At 58.6% G+C, this 15164-nt stretch overlaps 1 protein-coding gene and 1 long non-coding RNA gene across 2 annotated transcripts; one reads left to right on the forward strand and one right to left on the reverse strand.

Moving 5' to 3' along the window:
- Positions 1-3287: 3287 nt before the first annotated feature.
- KMT5C (lysine methyltransferase 5C) lies at positions 3288-10854 on the reverse strand. The gene is made up of 9 exons (XM_027097436.1): positions 10754-10854; positions 8861-8995; positions 8527-8692; positions 8051-8160; positions 7057-7220; positions 6878-6897; positions 5036-5172; positions 4768-4928; positions 3288-4473 (listed from the first exon to the last, which is right to left on the reverse strand). The coding sequence occupies exons 2-9, from the start codon at positions 8968-8970 to the stop codon at positions 3974-3976; spliced, it is 1368 nt and encodes a 455-aa protein (XP_026953237.1). The 5' UTR covers positions 8971-8995; positions 10754-10854; the 3' UTR covers positions 3288-3973.
- LOC113615240 (uncharacterized) lies at positions 9758-11860 on the forward strand. Its single transcript, XR_003430933.1, has 2 exons — positions 9758-10058; positions 10783-11860. It is a non-coding gene; the product is annotated as an uncharacterized LOC113615240 (long non-coding RNA).
- Positions 11861-15164: the final 3304 nt, after the last annotated feature.

Here is a 15164-nt window from a genome sequence, read left to right on the forward strand (position 1 = left end):
GCCACAGCCAGCCTCCCGACCTCACCAGAGCGCCAGTGCTGGCAGTGTGTTCTCGCCCTGCGGGCCAGCAGCCCCTCCCAGTTCCCCCTTCTTTCCCTCTGGGGCCAGGATCCCTGCCACCATCCCTTGACCACTCCTGGGACATTCTTACACTCCTGGCTTCCCTTCTGGCCACCACTGCCCTATGGATGCCTGAACCCAGGGCAGGGCCAGACCCACTTCACTTCCAGCTGGCTGGGCCAACACTCTCAGGCCCCAAACTCTGGCTCTGAACACCTCTTCCTAGGCTCCTGGGTCATCTTCGCCCGCCCAGATCCTGAAACCCCCAATGTCAAGCTCACTGTCCCGAAACAGCCTCCCGGGACAAAGGAAACTGACTTCCCCATCCCTCCTCACAACCTGCATCCCTGCTCTCCTCCTCCTCTCCTTGCTACCCCCTCCCAGTCCCAGCCCATCAACCGCACACTTACCCTCTTCCCCTCCCTCTGCAGCTCCTTCCTCCCAGTCTACTGAAAGGGTCAGGTGCTTCCCGGTCAAAATCACAAAACCACTCGGTGCCCTTCACCCGTTGCTCCATGAACCCTCCAGGCACTGCTCTGGCCCTTGTCTCCACCCACTCCCCCATCCCACGGAAGCCACTGCTGAAACAAGCCCTGAGTCTCCAGTGGGCACGGCCTCAGCCTCCCCTCTGGTGTCTGCCTCTTTCCCATCCCAAGGATCTCAGAGCCTGGTTGAGCTCTGAGAATGGGTTCAAGTCCTGGCCCTGAAGCTTGCCAGCCTTGTGGCCCCAGACAAACTTCCTAAGCCCTCTGCACTGTGGCCTTCTCACCTAAAATACAGTGATAACGACACCTAGACTTCACAGGGCCGTGGGGAGGGTGATGCTGTGTCACAAGCCAGGACAGCGTCCAGTGCAGCCGTCCTCAGGGTGTGTGGGTTCTCTATGTAACTAATTTGAGGCACTCAGAGTCCTCATGTTGGCCTGATTCTGGTGCCCAATATCATGTTGGAGGTGGGGGTGACTGATCGTCAGCTGCCCTCCTGGATCAGCAACCCCAGGATGACCAACACCATCAACAGGGCCCTGGAGCTCCTGCAGGCATCTGGTCAGCCCCATGCACAGGGTAAAAGCATCAGAGAGCTCCCCCAAGGGGAGAAATGGGATCCAGGATTGGGATGTCCTGCCTGGCTCCCTGCTGTCCCAGTAACCCAAGGAGGGGAACTTAGAAAGCTTTGGGGAAGGCACTGCAGAGTGCGGGGCTTCCTGAGACTCTGGCCTGTAATTATTTCCTGTTTCTTTCAACTCCCTCCTCCTCCTCCCCCAGCCAGATTCCCCGTTTCCTTGCTCTGGCCCCCAAGTGTATGACGGGGTTCTCAGCTTGACCTTGACCCTTCGACCCTCCCCCTGGGGTTCCCAAGCCCCAGCTCCACCCAAACATCCCAGGGCCCGCCAGCTCACTGGACCCAACACACACTCCTCTCACTTCCCTATCGTGGTTGGGGCTCCATCTACCTGGTGGTTGAGGCAGAAACCTGGCAGCAAGGCGGGCTCTGTCCACGTACCAGCTGTGCGGCCTCAGGCAGACGTGCCTGCCCTCCGACTACCTGCAAAGGCAGGGGGGTGATCTTGGTGGCACTGCTGTGAAGGCTGATGCCAGATGCACAGAACCTGTGACCAGTGTCAGCTGTAGTTACTGTCCTGGAGGTCTTCCTTCCCTGTCATCCTGTCACTCTAGCCCAGTGGTTCCCACTGGGGGCTGGCTTTGACCTCTAGGGGTACATTTGGCAATGATCACAGGTATTTCTGTCACCACTAAGGGGATGCTACTGGCAACTCGTGGGTGGAGGCCTGAGAGGCCACTCCTCGTCCTGTGACACAGGATTAGCAGCTCAAGACAGCAGCAGTGTTGAGAGTGAGAGACCCCGATCACTGGTTCTTAATCTTCGTGTTTTGGGTTCCAGACACTTTTGAGAGTTGGATGAAGGCTCTAAACCCTCTGCGCCAAGAACACGCCTGTGAATACGCAGTTACTACATTTGAAATGGGATTCCAGGAGGTTCTTGGAACCTCCAATGTCCATCCAGGCTAAGCCTCCTTACTCTGCTGTCATATTTGCCGAGAAGCCATGAATTTCTGCTTGTCTAGAGGGACAAGTTCTTTAGCGACTGTGTCAACCATCTCTCTTCATTCTCTTCGTTACCACTTGCTGACTGGGAGGCCCTCTCCCTCATTTTTAACCTGAGGGAGAAAACTAGGAGGGTTCAGTAGGATTTGCATGGAAGAAAGACACATTTTCTCATTCTGAAAGGGATGAAGCAGGCTATACATAAATAATATGAATTTTAAAGTAAAAAAAAAAAAAGTTACCTGCTTTGAACTGTCCCCATCCCCACCCCCAGGTCCACTGTGGAAGTGCCCCTTCCTGGGCCATCTCCTTGGCCCACCCAAGTCTTCCTGCAGCCTCTCCATGTGTGTTCACTCCCTCTTCTCAGCACCCCCATGTCCCTCATGCATATGGCCTGGCCTCATCAGCCTCCAGGGTAAACTTTTCCAAGGCCGGTCGACATGGAGGAGATAAACTGGGGCCTGCAGCCCACACACGACCCTCAGACGTTCCTGGCTTGTCCTCATGAAATGGCTGTAAGGCCTCAATGAACAAAAAAAACATATCCACAAGACGCTTTGCAGCGGGTGCCTAGTACCAGGAAGCACTCACTGATTTTAAGCTGTTAGTATTTCCTTCTGTAGAATGGGGGTTGAGGTGAGAATTAAGAGACGATGGGGGGGAGTTCCCTGGTGGCCTAGTAGTTAGGATTCTGGGCTTTCACTGCTGTGGCCCGGGTTGAATCCCTGGTTGGAGAACTGAGAACTGAACTGGATCAGAAGAAACAAGAAGATTCACTGTCCTGGCCTCACAGAGCCAGGCCAACCGAGATGACACACGTGAGATCTGGGAGGGGCTCTGACTTCAGACAAGGGTGATCTGGCCCCAGGTGACCCGGGACAAGTCACTCTAATTGCTGGACCTCACTAATCTCATCTGAAAAATGGGGAGACTCCCCACCTGGGTGAGAAGATGGGACTGAAAGCGTTCTTTATGAGCACAGTTTGCGCCTCTGTTCTCGGCCATCCTCAGAGCCCACTGCCCTTCCACCCTTCCAAAGCTTTCAGCGCCCAAAGTCTGGGCTGCTTCCTCCCGGTCTGGTCTCCCCAGCAAGGCGGAGGGTCTCACCCTCCCAACGGACATCACTTCAAAATGTAAATCAAGATGAAATGCTTCCCAGGGCACTGCTTATGACAAGGTTTTAATAAAATAAAATAGAAAGTTCAAGTGCTTCCAATCCCCCAACATACCCCATTCTGGCGTGGGGGAGGGGAGGGAGCCCCCACAGCCCAGTAGCACCAGGGATAGCACCATGAGAAAGATGAGGTCGCACCGGCCTCCCTGAGACCCACGGGGGTGGTGGGGACATGCCCCTGGCCGCCCCCTCGTCGCCCCCCACCTCAGACACAGAGCCGAGAGCTCACTGACTCCCCTCTGTAGGGCAGTGTCTAGGGAACGCCAGCCCATGTCAGTTCCACCTCCTCCCGAGGCCTGGGCTTCTTTGGAGAAGCCACGGGGCGGCCCCCACCCCTTATGGCTTTGCTCCCTGGGCAGGAGAAGGCGGGTGGGGAGGGAACAGCTCCTTCAGCCCTGAGGCTGGGGCTGGGGTGGGAGGGCGGCAATGACCAGGGCTCCCTGCTAGGATGGGGGTGGCTCAGGGGTCAGCAGTCACGAAGGGTCAGGGGTCAGATCCCCAGGGGGTGTCCAAACCAACCCGCCCCGGGGGTCAGAGCTGTGCTGGGGTTGAAAGTCAACGCCCTCCCAGAGGTCCAAGAGCTCCTTCTGGAGGTCGGTTACTGAGAACTCAGGGCAGAGGGGACCAGGAGGGACGCCCTCCTCTCCCAGCCTGGGCCTCCCTGTCCAGCCCGTCACGGCCCATCACCGTTGACATCCAGGTCAATGGAGCCATGGCTGACCACGAGCCGCAGGCGCTTGGGTGGGGAGAAGGGGGCAAAGGCAAGGGCCTGCTTGGGGATGGGGATGGGGCCTGGGGTCCCGGCGGGGATGGGAGTGGCAGTGGCAGGCGGGGCCGGGGCCACACGGCTCAGATCCACACGTACCACGTAAGGCAGCCCGTAGCGCCGGGCCCAGTGCCAGTCCTGCTGGGGGGCCCAGCGGGCACGGGCAGCCGGCCCCAGAGCCACTAGGGCCTCCGCCCGCAGGCAGCAGTGGGGGCCACAGCCTCCCCATCGGTGCAGGGAGACGCGGGCAGCACGGAGAACGGGGGGCGCCGGGGCCCGCCGGGGCTGGGGGCGTCGGCGCCTCCGGGGGCGCACCCGGAGCTGGGGCTGAGGCAGCCACTGGAGCCAGAGGGGTGAGGCATCGGGGCGGGCGCCGCAGGGCGGGGGGCGCAGGGGCTGGCAGGCAGCTGTGGAGGCCCAAGGGAGGGGGAGTGGGGAGAGAAAAGGGCAGCTGTGTGAGCAAGGCCTCTTCAGAGGGGAAGAGCTCCTCCTCAGGCCAGCCGCCACCCCCCCCACCCCTGCCCGATGCTCTTCAGAGGGGGACAGATGAAGAGAGGATGTTCAGGAGTGAAGTCCTGTCTGGGGGACCAAGTGGGGGTACCAGGAGGGACAAGACGAGAGGAGGGCAGAGAAGGGGCTGGGGCTGGGGGAGCAGCTGATGAAGACAGGCCAACAGGACAGGGTCCTCGCCCCACACTCACCGCAGAACAGGTCCCGGCGCAGCGGGGGTGGGTGGGCACAGGCCCGGGGGCCATCCAGGCCCTGCTGCAGCCGCCGCTTCGTCTCCCGGAGCTCATACTTGTCCATGGGCCGGGGCGGCAGGGGCTCCTTGGGCTGCAGTCGGAAAGCTCCTTCGCCTCTCCTAAGGATGGGAGGGAAATGAGGAGGGAGGGAGGGGTGGGCCCTGAGGATGCACTTCTGGTTCCCAGGATCCCAGGGACCGTGTCCCTTCCTGCAGGCCATCCCCACCTCTCGCAGGTGTAGCATTCACAGTGCTCATTCTTTTCACCGAAGAAGCCTTCGCCGTAGAAGCATGTCACCTCGTCCCCTGGCTCGATGTCCCGGAGCACCTTCACGCAGGCTGCGTTCCCATCTGCAGGTACGAACTAGGGGCCAGGAGGCTCAGCGCCCTGTCCTGGGGGTGGCCTGGCTCCACCCCGCCTGGCTGGCACCCTGGCCTCAAGGGTCCCCCTAGGATGGGCAGCGCCGGGAGCCCAGGGAAGAGCCCTGCCCACAGCCTGCCCTCAGCATGCACTCCCTGACCCTCCCCCGTTTCGCTGGCTCCCACCCTCCCTGCAGGACATGACCTAACCAGCCTCTGGCAGCGCGCACAAGAACTGCTCCCTCCAGCACTCCTTCTTGGGCTCCTCTGAGACACCCTGCCAGCCTGCACCTCAGTGGCCGAGATGTGCGCCTCTGCCTGGCTCTGCATCCTGCCCTCCCCGAGGCCTGTGTCCACCCCGCAGCCCCAGTCCAGGATCGCCACCCCTCTCGCCTGCCTGCTCCTGACTCCAAGCTCCCCATTTGGGAGAGGCAGCACTCCCATCCATCCATCTGCCCGCCCACCCATCTGTCCATCCTAGCCTGACACACACCTGGGAGTGCCCCTGGCCGCCCGCCCACCCGCCTGACGCCAGGACAACTGGCCGGCACCTCCCGAGCGGGCAGTGTTGGGCGTCCTCTTTCCCTGCCTCCCTGAGACTCCAGCTGCCCCTCATCACCTCCTACGCAGCTCTGCCCCAGGCCACCTGCCAGGGCCACCCCCGAAGCTCCCAGAGCAGCGGCACCAGGGCCTCTGAGAACCAAGCCCCCTTCACTCACCCCGTGGGAGCCTCCACGGGGCAGACCCAGCTCATGCTGACACACGAGGCGGGAGCTACTGTGCCTCCTCGCTCTCCGGTGTGGCGCCTCCCCTCTAAGATGCCCTAAAGCGGCCCCATTTGCCCTCAACACCTAGAAAAATCCTACTCCTCCTTCAACGCCTAGCTCCAGCGTCACTTGCATGCAGCCTGCGGTTCCACACCACGTGGTGGCTGACCCCCACCTCACCGAGCTTTGCTTGACTCTCCATCCTATCCAGCGTCTGTGCCCCGAAACCCACGGAACAGTGTGCAGAGTCACAGGACGCTGACACACACCCAGCCTTCACAACTGTCCCAGGAGGCAAGTTCTCCCCGTTTCCCATCCGAGAAGAGAAAACAGGGCCAGGGCAGCAGAGCCAGGACTCAAACCCTCCCACACCCCTGGGGTCCCAAGGGCGGCCAGGTGAGCCCCACACTTGGCAGGGTGCACACCCAAGGCCTTACAGGGGCCACCTCCCCACAACTCCTCTCTCTCACTGCTCCGTGCTCCACACGCAGCACAGGGTGGGGGGTGGCCTCCCAGAACCTCCTATCGGGAAGAGTCCTTGTCCTCCAGGGCAGCGCTTGCTCTGACCCCACCCCAGGAGGCCCTCCCCAGCCTCCTGCTATCACAGCTGCCGTGGGTGTCTCCCTGGGAAGCCCGGGGCCCATGGCACAGGCAGGGGCACTTTGTGTCTCCCCATCACCACAATCCCGCCAAACTGGCCCAGCCCCCCGCCCAGGTTCAGAGAAGGGAGAATGTGGCCAGCAGGTGGCAGCCTGGGTTCCAGTGTGACTTTAACCAGAGCCCCTCCCTCCTCTGACAATCGCACAAGCGCCAGTGCTGCACAGCCAGGGGTGGGAAACTACTTTGTCAGACGGGGAGACCCGGGACAGTTTCTGGCTATTCGCCGAGCAGAAAGCCCCTCCCTCGTGCCCATTCCTGCGAACGGGGGTCCCCAGGTCTCACCTTGCAGTTGGGTTTGCAGTCTGGAGCCAGTTGGGGGGTCGCGGGGAGAGAAGAGAACTGGGTCAGCGAGCCAGAGAGCCGGGGCTCAACCCCTCCCCCGCTGGCTCCTCGCACCACCCCGCCCCCGGCCCCGCCCCCACTGCCCCCTCCGGCCCCCCCAGCCCCCTCCTCGTCCCCACCGTGGTTGATGAAGGCGGCCGGGCCGAGCCACAGCTGAGCGCTGCGCTTGCGGGTGGAGTACATGATACTGAAGTCATTCTCCCCGGCCCTCAGCAGCCCCTCGTCCGCCTCCCGCAGCTCTGCGATGCAGCCCACCAGCAGCTCCAACTTTTCGTTCTTTTTCCTGCCCAGAAGCCAGGTGGTGGGTCTGTGAGCACCTCCCTGACCACCAGTGCTGGGGACAGGGGCCCCTCATCCCAGGCCTCCGGCGGGAAGAATCGATGGGACGCACCAGCCACCGCGTTCCAGCTCCCAAATCTGAAATTCACCCACCGTTGCCTCTACACCTGCGCAGGCGCGGCACCCTCCACCTCCTGAAAGCCTGACCCGCATCCTCTCCCGCTCTCGGTTCCTCCAGCCTCCAGTGCCCACTGCCTCGGCCTCTCGCAGTCCAGTCCTGCCCGGAAGTCCCCACAGGCGCCCCCGCACTCTTCACTAGACCCTTTGGCTCATCCTCCGGGCCTCAGCCTAGGCCTGGCTCCCAGGAACACTCTCAAAATTCCCGGGCAGGCTCAGGACTCACTGAGCAGCTGTGGTCAGCCCTGTGCGCTCACTCAGCTACCACCTGCCTTCCCGCTAGAATGTGAGCAGTGGGCAGGGTCCTCTTGTTCACGGTCCTGCCCCGTACCCAGCAGCGATTGCTACGCAGCAGGGGCTCCAGTGGGGATGAAAAAAAAGACAGCACAGTCCTGGGTACAAGATCAGTCCTTTCTTGGCAGCCCCAGAGAGCCTGGGTCTCGAGGGGATCTCATCTCCCAGCAGGGCCGTGGTGGGCCAGGAGGGTCTTGGGGGACCAGACCCGGCCTCCTTTCTCTCAACACAGACATCTTCATGGCCCTGTCCCGAGTGTCCAGTCTCCTCCAGAAAGGAGGGGGTTTCCTCCCCCAGCAGCCCCCAGGGAGGGATGCCTCCTGTCAGGCCTGGGGCCCTGGGAGGCATGTTCTGCCCTCTTACCAAGCGCGGGTAGACACAATCTTGGCTCCATTTGTCTCCATGGAATAACGGGTACAGGGCAAGATGGTGAAGCCGCTTTCAGGCAGGAAGGCTCGGAGGTAGCGATAGATCTGGGGGAGGTGAGGGGTGGCAGGGTGAGGACGTGGGGCAGGGTCGTCCTCGGCCCTCTCTCCTGGGTTCTAGTCCTGCTCTGCCACTGACTCGCTGTGTGGTCTCAGGGAACTCACTTCCCCTCTCGGGGCCTCAGTTTCCTCATCTGTCAAATGAAGAAGTTAGACTCCATCTTAGAGGGCCCCCCAGCTCTCCTTTCCTAGGATTCTCTGAGCCTTGCCTCAGATGGTCCCAATGGCTAGGAAGTCAGGGAGTCCCAGGGAGCTGTGCTGAAGGTCTGCCCGGCAGGGCGGAGGACCCAGGACAGGCAGAGGAGACGGGGAGAACACGAGGGCCGAGGGGAGGGAAGGGAAGGGCTCCCTCACGTGGGTCTTGAGGGCAGCCTCCTGCCGCGGGCCCCGGCTCTGGAAGTAGTGGGCCATCCAGCCTCCCAGCGTCAGGGCCCGGTACGCAGCCTCCAGGTCCCGCTGCCTCAGGAAGGCCTCCAGCGCTGAGCGCAGGTGGTGCTGTCGCCGCAGGGGGGGCACGGGGCTGGGGGAGAGGGCACGCCTGGGTCCCAGGGCCTTGGCCTATTCCCTCTGGGCCTTCCCAGGCCCCACCCCCACCCCCACTCGGAGCTGAGAGGAGGATGGGGCTGAGGGGTGGCAGTGGAAGGAAGGGGTCCCGAGCCCTCGGTCACCCTCCCCCAGGTCGCCTCACCTGACGTTCATCTTATGGGTGCGGAAGCCGAGGTAGGGGTCCAGGACGAGGCTGGTGGCGAGGTCGTCATTCTCACACAGTTCCCTGGCTGTCACTCTGTCGGGGCCCATGGTGCCCCAGGCACCATGCTGCCTCCTGCGGAGAGTGGAGAGCTCAGGGCAGGGGCAGGGGCGGTGCCCCGGGCGTGTGCCTGCTCTATGTCACTTATAGGTTGTGTGAGACTTAGGCAAGCCCTTCAGTCTCCTCATCTATAAAGCAGGGAGAAAAGCAATACTGACTTCACAGAGCTCTCGGTGAAGATGAAATGCAACAAGTGCTTCTGACAATGGGGAGATCCCCAAAGAAATGCCAGCCACCATCGTTAGTAGCTGCATCTCCTCCAACCACCTATGACAGCCCCGCCACGTGCACACACTCGCAGACCCTGTGCGCACACGTAGATTCCCCAGGACCCCCATACACACCACACACACACACACACACACACACACACACACACACACACACACACACGCAAACGTGCCAATTGGCTCACGGAAGGCTGATTAATTGGCAGTCTGGGATAACCCTAAAGGCTTAGTCCTGCAGGAGGTGGAAGTCAAGGGGGACCCAGCAGCTCCACCTCTGGCCCTCACCAAGGAAAAAGCCCAGGCTTCCTGCCCAACCAGAACTGCTTGTTCCTCTGCCCATCCCCACTCTCTCCTGGGCTTGGCCTCCACCCCCATCCCCAGCAGCCCTTGGGAGTCCTCAGAAGGCTCTGGGTGAAACCCCAGGCAGCCCGAGTCGGAGGCGGGTGAGGGGAGGGAGAGCAGAGGAAGGATCCCAGCACCTGCTCTCTCTCCAAGGATTCCGGGGGAGGGAGGGGCACAGAGGACAAAGCGGGGGGAGGGGGGGAGAGAAAAGGAACGGTGTGGAGAGGCAGAAGAGGCCCATAAAAAAAGAGGAGAAAGACGGGGATTAGCAAAACGAAACAAAACAAGCCTCCTAACCCCGACTGCAGAGGGCCTGGTGGGCACCGACACCACGGTGCTTCAGGGAGAGCAGATGGGGGACGGCGAGGAAAGGGGAGCTGGAAAGAGATCAGGAGCTAGAGCAGCTGGGAAAGGGGGTCGAGAAGGCACGCAGGCTGGGGATAAATAAAGAGGGGGCGCTGCGGGAAGGCGCTGGGACAGAACGGAAGCTGCAGAGGGGCAAGCGGGTAATACGGACACCACAGGGAGGGAGCTGGGGCAGGGAGAAGGGGCGGGGGTGCCTGCGGGGGAGACCGAGGGCTGCGGGAAGGCTTGGGGATCCAGGGAGGACCCCAGGAAAGCTAGCAGGGAGACCAGGGGTCCAACGAAAGTAGAGAAGGACCTGGAGGTCCAGGGAGGGTCCTGAGATGGTATAGGGGGACCTAGGGGTTCCAGAACGGGGCTTGGAGAAGCAAACAGGGACAGGGGCAAGTCCTAGGGATCCAGGGAGGAGCACAGAAGAGCCGCGAGAAGAGAGCCTGGGCTCCAGGGAAGGATCTGGGTAGACAGTGAGAATCCAGGGGAAAGGCCTGAGGTCCACAGGGAAATTGGGGGAAGCAGACAGGAGCCTGGGGAGGCAGGGAAAGTGCAGGAGAAGGGCCTGAGACCCAGGGAGGGGAGTGTAGAGTCAGAGGGCGAGCTGAGGGTCCAGGGAAGGGCCTGGAGCGCGAGAGCGGGGCCTGGGTAAGGAAGCACAGGAAAGGGGCTGGGCGCCGAGAGCAGCCTGAGGCTCGCCGAAGGGCCAGGAGACGTGGGCGCCTGGACACGAGGAGGGGCCGGGCGGGGAGGGGGACAGTCGGGGCTGGGGACGACCGGGAGCCAAGGCGGCGCGGGGCGGGGGCCGAGAGGGGGCTCAGAAGTCGGGCCCCGCGCCGCCCCTCACCCGCTTCTCCTCCTCCTCCTCCTCCTCAGGCGCCCGCGCTGCGGCTGCCACCACCTCCCACAGCCTTCTCCAGCTCTCTTCAGACACGGTCGCCGCGCCTCCCGTCTGCCCAGCCGGGCCCGCCTCGCAACGGCCGTCACGGCCTTCCATTGGCCAAGGTCGCCGCCACTCTTCAGTCGCTCTGAAGCTTGCGCCGCTCCCGTTGGCCGGACTCCGCTCTGCCCCTCCCTGCCCGCCCCACGGTCAGCGCCCCTAAAAAACTCCGCGTCGCCCTCGCTGCTGTTGAGAGCCGCCAACTGCACCCAGTGGCTGCCGCCGCTGTCCTTCCGGCGCTGCCATGGAGACGTATCCCCGCCCACGGCCCAAAGTCGACGCCCTCATTGGCCGAAAGCGTCGTCGCTCCGGGAGAAACGCGGGTTTGGGTCGGGTTATTTGGGTCCAAGTGGAAAGAGGGCGGGTACCGCCTGCTCCAGAGCCCGTATGTGATTGGTTGGCCTTGGAGCGACTCATGCTTCCATTGGCTAAGGTCTCCGCCTGTCACCATAGAGTCGCGACCTCCCTGTTCTTTTTCTGTGGCGAAACCTTCGACCACCAGAGGGAGAAAGCAGGGGAGGACGGGAGGGGGGGTGAATGCGCGCGCACCTCCTTCCCCCCGCCTGTCTGGGCCAGCGGTTGCCAAGGCGACAAAACTTTATTGACAACCCTGCCCGGTACAAAGGGCTTTTCGCTCTCTTCCTCACTCCTAGACCACCTTCTCTTCCCCTAAATAATCTGTTTAATTTTGAGTACCCACAATACACTCTGTGGGTGAAAGGGTCAGAAAGAAGGAGATTGATAGGTGGGGGCTTTGAAGAAAGCCCTGACTCATGGGGAGCTCCCATGGGGCACCCCCCCACGCCCACAGTTGAGATCACCCCTCTGCTCCAGTCCTAGAGGCAAACATAATTAGTAATTCATCATAATTACGCCCAGAATAATAAGCCCCACACTTGGAGCAGGCGGTCTTTGTTTTGTTGCCCGCTGTATATCCTGTGCTCTTGGAACAATGCGTGGCACGGAATAGGTGCTTCATTAATTTGTGCTGAAGGAATGAATGTATGAAGCTGGTTTCTGCAATCCTTCACTCTGTGACTTTGGAGAAGTGGCTTGCCGTCTCTGGGCCTCAGGCTCGCATCTATAAAATAAGGACCACACTGGTCCCTCTTTGAGGGGTCTTCCTTAACACCCTCCTAGGTGTCCTTCACTCGTGCTTCCAGGCTCCCATCCTCTGTTCTTTCCCCAGCTGGGACTATCCCCAGCTCGGAGACACCCCCAACCCAGGTACCCCCACCCCCATAAGGATGGCTATAGCTCCGGAGAAGAGATGCAGCCTCACCCGGAGAAGGGGAGCCAGCAAGCAGAGAGGACCCTATAAAAAGCTCAGCTCGGGGCTTCCCTGGTGGCGCAGTGGTTGAGAGTCCGCCTGCCGATGCGGGGGACACGGGTTAGTGCCTCGGTCCGGGAGGATCCCACATGCCGCGGAGCGGCTGGCCCCGTGAGCCATGGCCGCTGAGCCTGCGCGTCCGGAGCCTGTGCTCCGCAACGGGAGAGGCCCGCGTTCCGAAAAAAAAAAAAAAAAAAAAAAAAAGCTCACCTCAACTGAAACAACACTGTAAATCAACTAAATTCCAATAAAAATTAATTAAAAAAAACAACAGCAACAAAAAAACTCAGCTATTCGGGAAAGTCCTATCAGCAGGTCTGAATCTTAAAAGTGCAGCCCTGGGCTTCCCTGATGGCGCAGTGGTTGAGGATCCGCCTGCCAATGCAGGGGACACGTGTTCGTGCCCTGGTCCGGGAAGACGTGCCGCGGAGCAGCTAGGCCCGTGAGCTATGGCCGCTGAGCCTGCGCGTCCGGAGCCTGTGCTCCGCAACGGGAGCGGCCACAACAGTGAGAGGCTAGCGTACCGAAAGAAAAAAAAAAAAGTGCAGACCTTCCACCAGCGGGTGTACACCCTAGAGAAATTCTCAAAAATGTGAACAAAAAAATAAGCACAAGAATACTTGCGACAGTGGTGTTCGTAAGGGTGAAAAACTGGAAGCGGCTTAAATGTCCATCACATGAGGCATGAATTAAATGGATCATGGTATCTTTACACAGGGGAACACCATACTACAGTGAAAGTAAGTGAACCAGCACTCTGTATATCAACCTGGACAACCCTAAAGCATGCTGCTAGTTGCAGAAGTTTACATAGTCGAATGCACGCAGTTTTAAAACACATAAAACAGGGGTTGTGTGTGGACGCATGAAATTATACACAAACTTGCATGGGTATGATAAGGGACGGGGGAGTCCCAGTGGCGACCTCTGTGGGCAGAGCGGAAGGGATGCAACCAGGAAAGCTACTCAGAACATTGTTATTTGTAATTTTTTTGTTTTTTAAGCCCGGAGGTGGAAGCCCTGAGTTCATTGTATTCACTGTCTGTTCTTTTTCTACGTGTCAGAAATATTTCATAATACAAATAACATTTTAACACGCCAATGCCACTTCCAGGATTTTATGCTAAAGAAATAACTGGACAAGTGTTAAAATATTTAAAGATGTTTGTCTCAGCATTTGTTGAAAAAGCAGCAAAATAGGAAGAGCCGTAATGTCCAGCTGTAGGAGGTTGGTTGGACCGATTACAGCATATTCGCAAGACAGAAGAACAATAGTACCTAACAGTTGCTGAGATCTTAGCACACTCCAGTCACTTTGCAAATAGTCCTGTGAGGGAGGGGCTGTTATTATCCCCATTTTACAGATGAGCAGAGTGAGGCTTTCCAAGGAGGTGTAACTGGCCACCACATTACAGAGTTTGTACTCTCAACCCCTGCTGCTACGCTGCCCGGACAGGATCCAACTGGTTCTCGACCCACAGATGACATAAGAGGCACCTCGGAAAAATGAATAAATCTCTGACACATGCCACAACACAGATGAGCCTTAAAAACATCATACTGGGTGAAAGGAGCCAGAGACAAAAATTCACATATGGAGTAATTCCATCTCTATGAAATATCCAGAATAGGTGAACCTGGAGAGACAGAAAACAGATCTGGGGAATTCCCTGGCAGTCTAGGAGTTAGGGCTCCATTGCTTCCACTGCAGGGGGCATGGGTTCCATCCCTCGTCGGAAAAATAAGATCACGCATGCCTCAAAGCGGTGTGGGGCGGGAGGAAGCAGATCTGTGATTGCCATGGGCTGGGGAGAATGGGGAGTGACTGATATTGGGCATGGGCTTTCCTTTTTGGATGAAGTTCTGGAACTAGAGAGCGGTGATGGTTGCAAAGCATCGTGCATGTGCATAATGCCGTTGAATTGTGCACTTTAAAGTGGTTAAAATGGGGTTTCTTTGGTGGTCCAGTGGTTAACACTCCACCTTCCACTGCAGGGGGCACAGGTTCAATCCCTGGTGGGGAAGTTCCGCATGCCCCGAGGTGAGGCCAAAAATAAATAAATAAATAAAATGGTTAAAATGGCAAATTTGACATTATGTATATTCTACCACCACCACCCCCCCCGCAAAAAAGAAAGAAACTCCACCAAAAAACAAAAAGAGAGAAAATAATAAAGAATCACCTAGAGAAAGTAGTGAAAATATAGATTCCAAGGTTCAGCCTCTTGAGAGAGGCTGGTCGAATATTTAATAATTAATCATTTCAGGATGTTGCTGCCCAAAGTGTAACCATAGACCAGCAGCATCAAGCAGGATTCCACGGGTGCTTGGTAGAAATGCAGAATCTCAGACCCCACCCCGACCTCCTAAATCAGAATCACCCAGACTGGTGATTGGGACGTTCCAGAACGTATGAGAAGCATGCCTTAGAAGATACCTGTGTTGCAGGTGGCTTCCTCAGACCAGTCATTCACTTGCTGGAGGGATATCGTGGGCTTGGTAACTCTCAAGGTGGCACGTGACTTATTAAGGGGGAAAGCGTGCTATAAAACAGCAAATTCGGGATGATCATATTTTGAGGGGAAAGGGATATCTACTTTTATGTGTGTGTAAATTAAATGATTGGGAGGAGGGTGTGGAGAAAAGGGAACACTTGTACACTGTTGCTGGGAATGTAAATTGGTGCAGTCACTGTGAGAAAAAAATTTGGAGTTTCCTAAAAAAATTAGAAATAGGGACTTCCCTGGTGGCGCAGTGGTTAAGAATCCACCTGCCAACGCAGGGGACACGGGTTTGAGCACTGGTCCAGGAAGATCCCACACGCCGCGGAGCAACTAAGCCCATGCGCCACAACTACTGAGCCTGCGCCCTAGAGCCCATGCTCTGCCACTGCAATAAGAAGCCCGCGCACTGCAATGAAGAGTAGCCCCTGCTCGGCCAAAAAAAAAAAAAAAAATATATAAAAAAATATATATATATATATATATA

Source organism: Aethalodelphis obliquidens, unplaced genomic scaffold (genome assembly GCF_003676395.1).
Source record: "Aethalodelphis obliquidens isolate GAN/ISIS:26980383/991018 unplaced genomic scaffold, ASM367639v1 scaffold113, whole genome shotgun sequence".
Classification (NCBI taxonomy): Eukaryota; Metazoa; Chordata; class Mammalia; order Artiodactyla; family Delphinidae; genus Aethalodelphis; species Aethalodelphis obliquidens.

Bases quoted from the DNA above. Each gene is read 5' to 3' on its own strand.
- KMT5C (XM_027097436.1), bottom strand. From the start codon at position 8,970: ATGGGCCCCGACAGAGTGACAGCCAGGGAACTGTGTGAGAATGACGAC. The intron at 6,898-7,056 runs GTGGGGACGAGG...AACTGGCTCCAG, and splicing joins GGCCGCCTTCATCAACCACG to ACTGCAAACCCAACTGCAAG. The intron at 4,929-5,035 runs GTGGGGATGGCC...TCCCATCCTTAG, and splicing joins GAATGCTACACCTGCGAGAG to GAGAGGCGAAGGAGCTTTCC.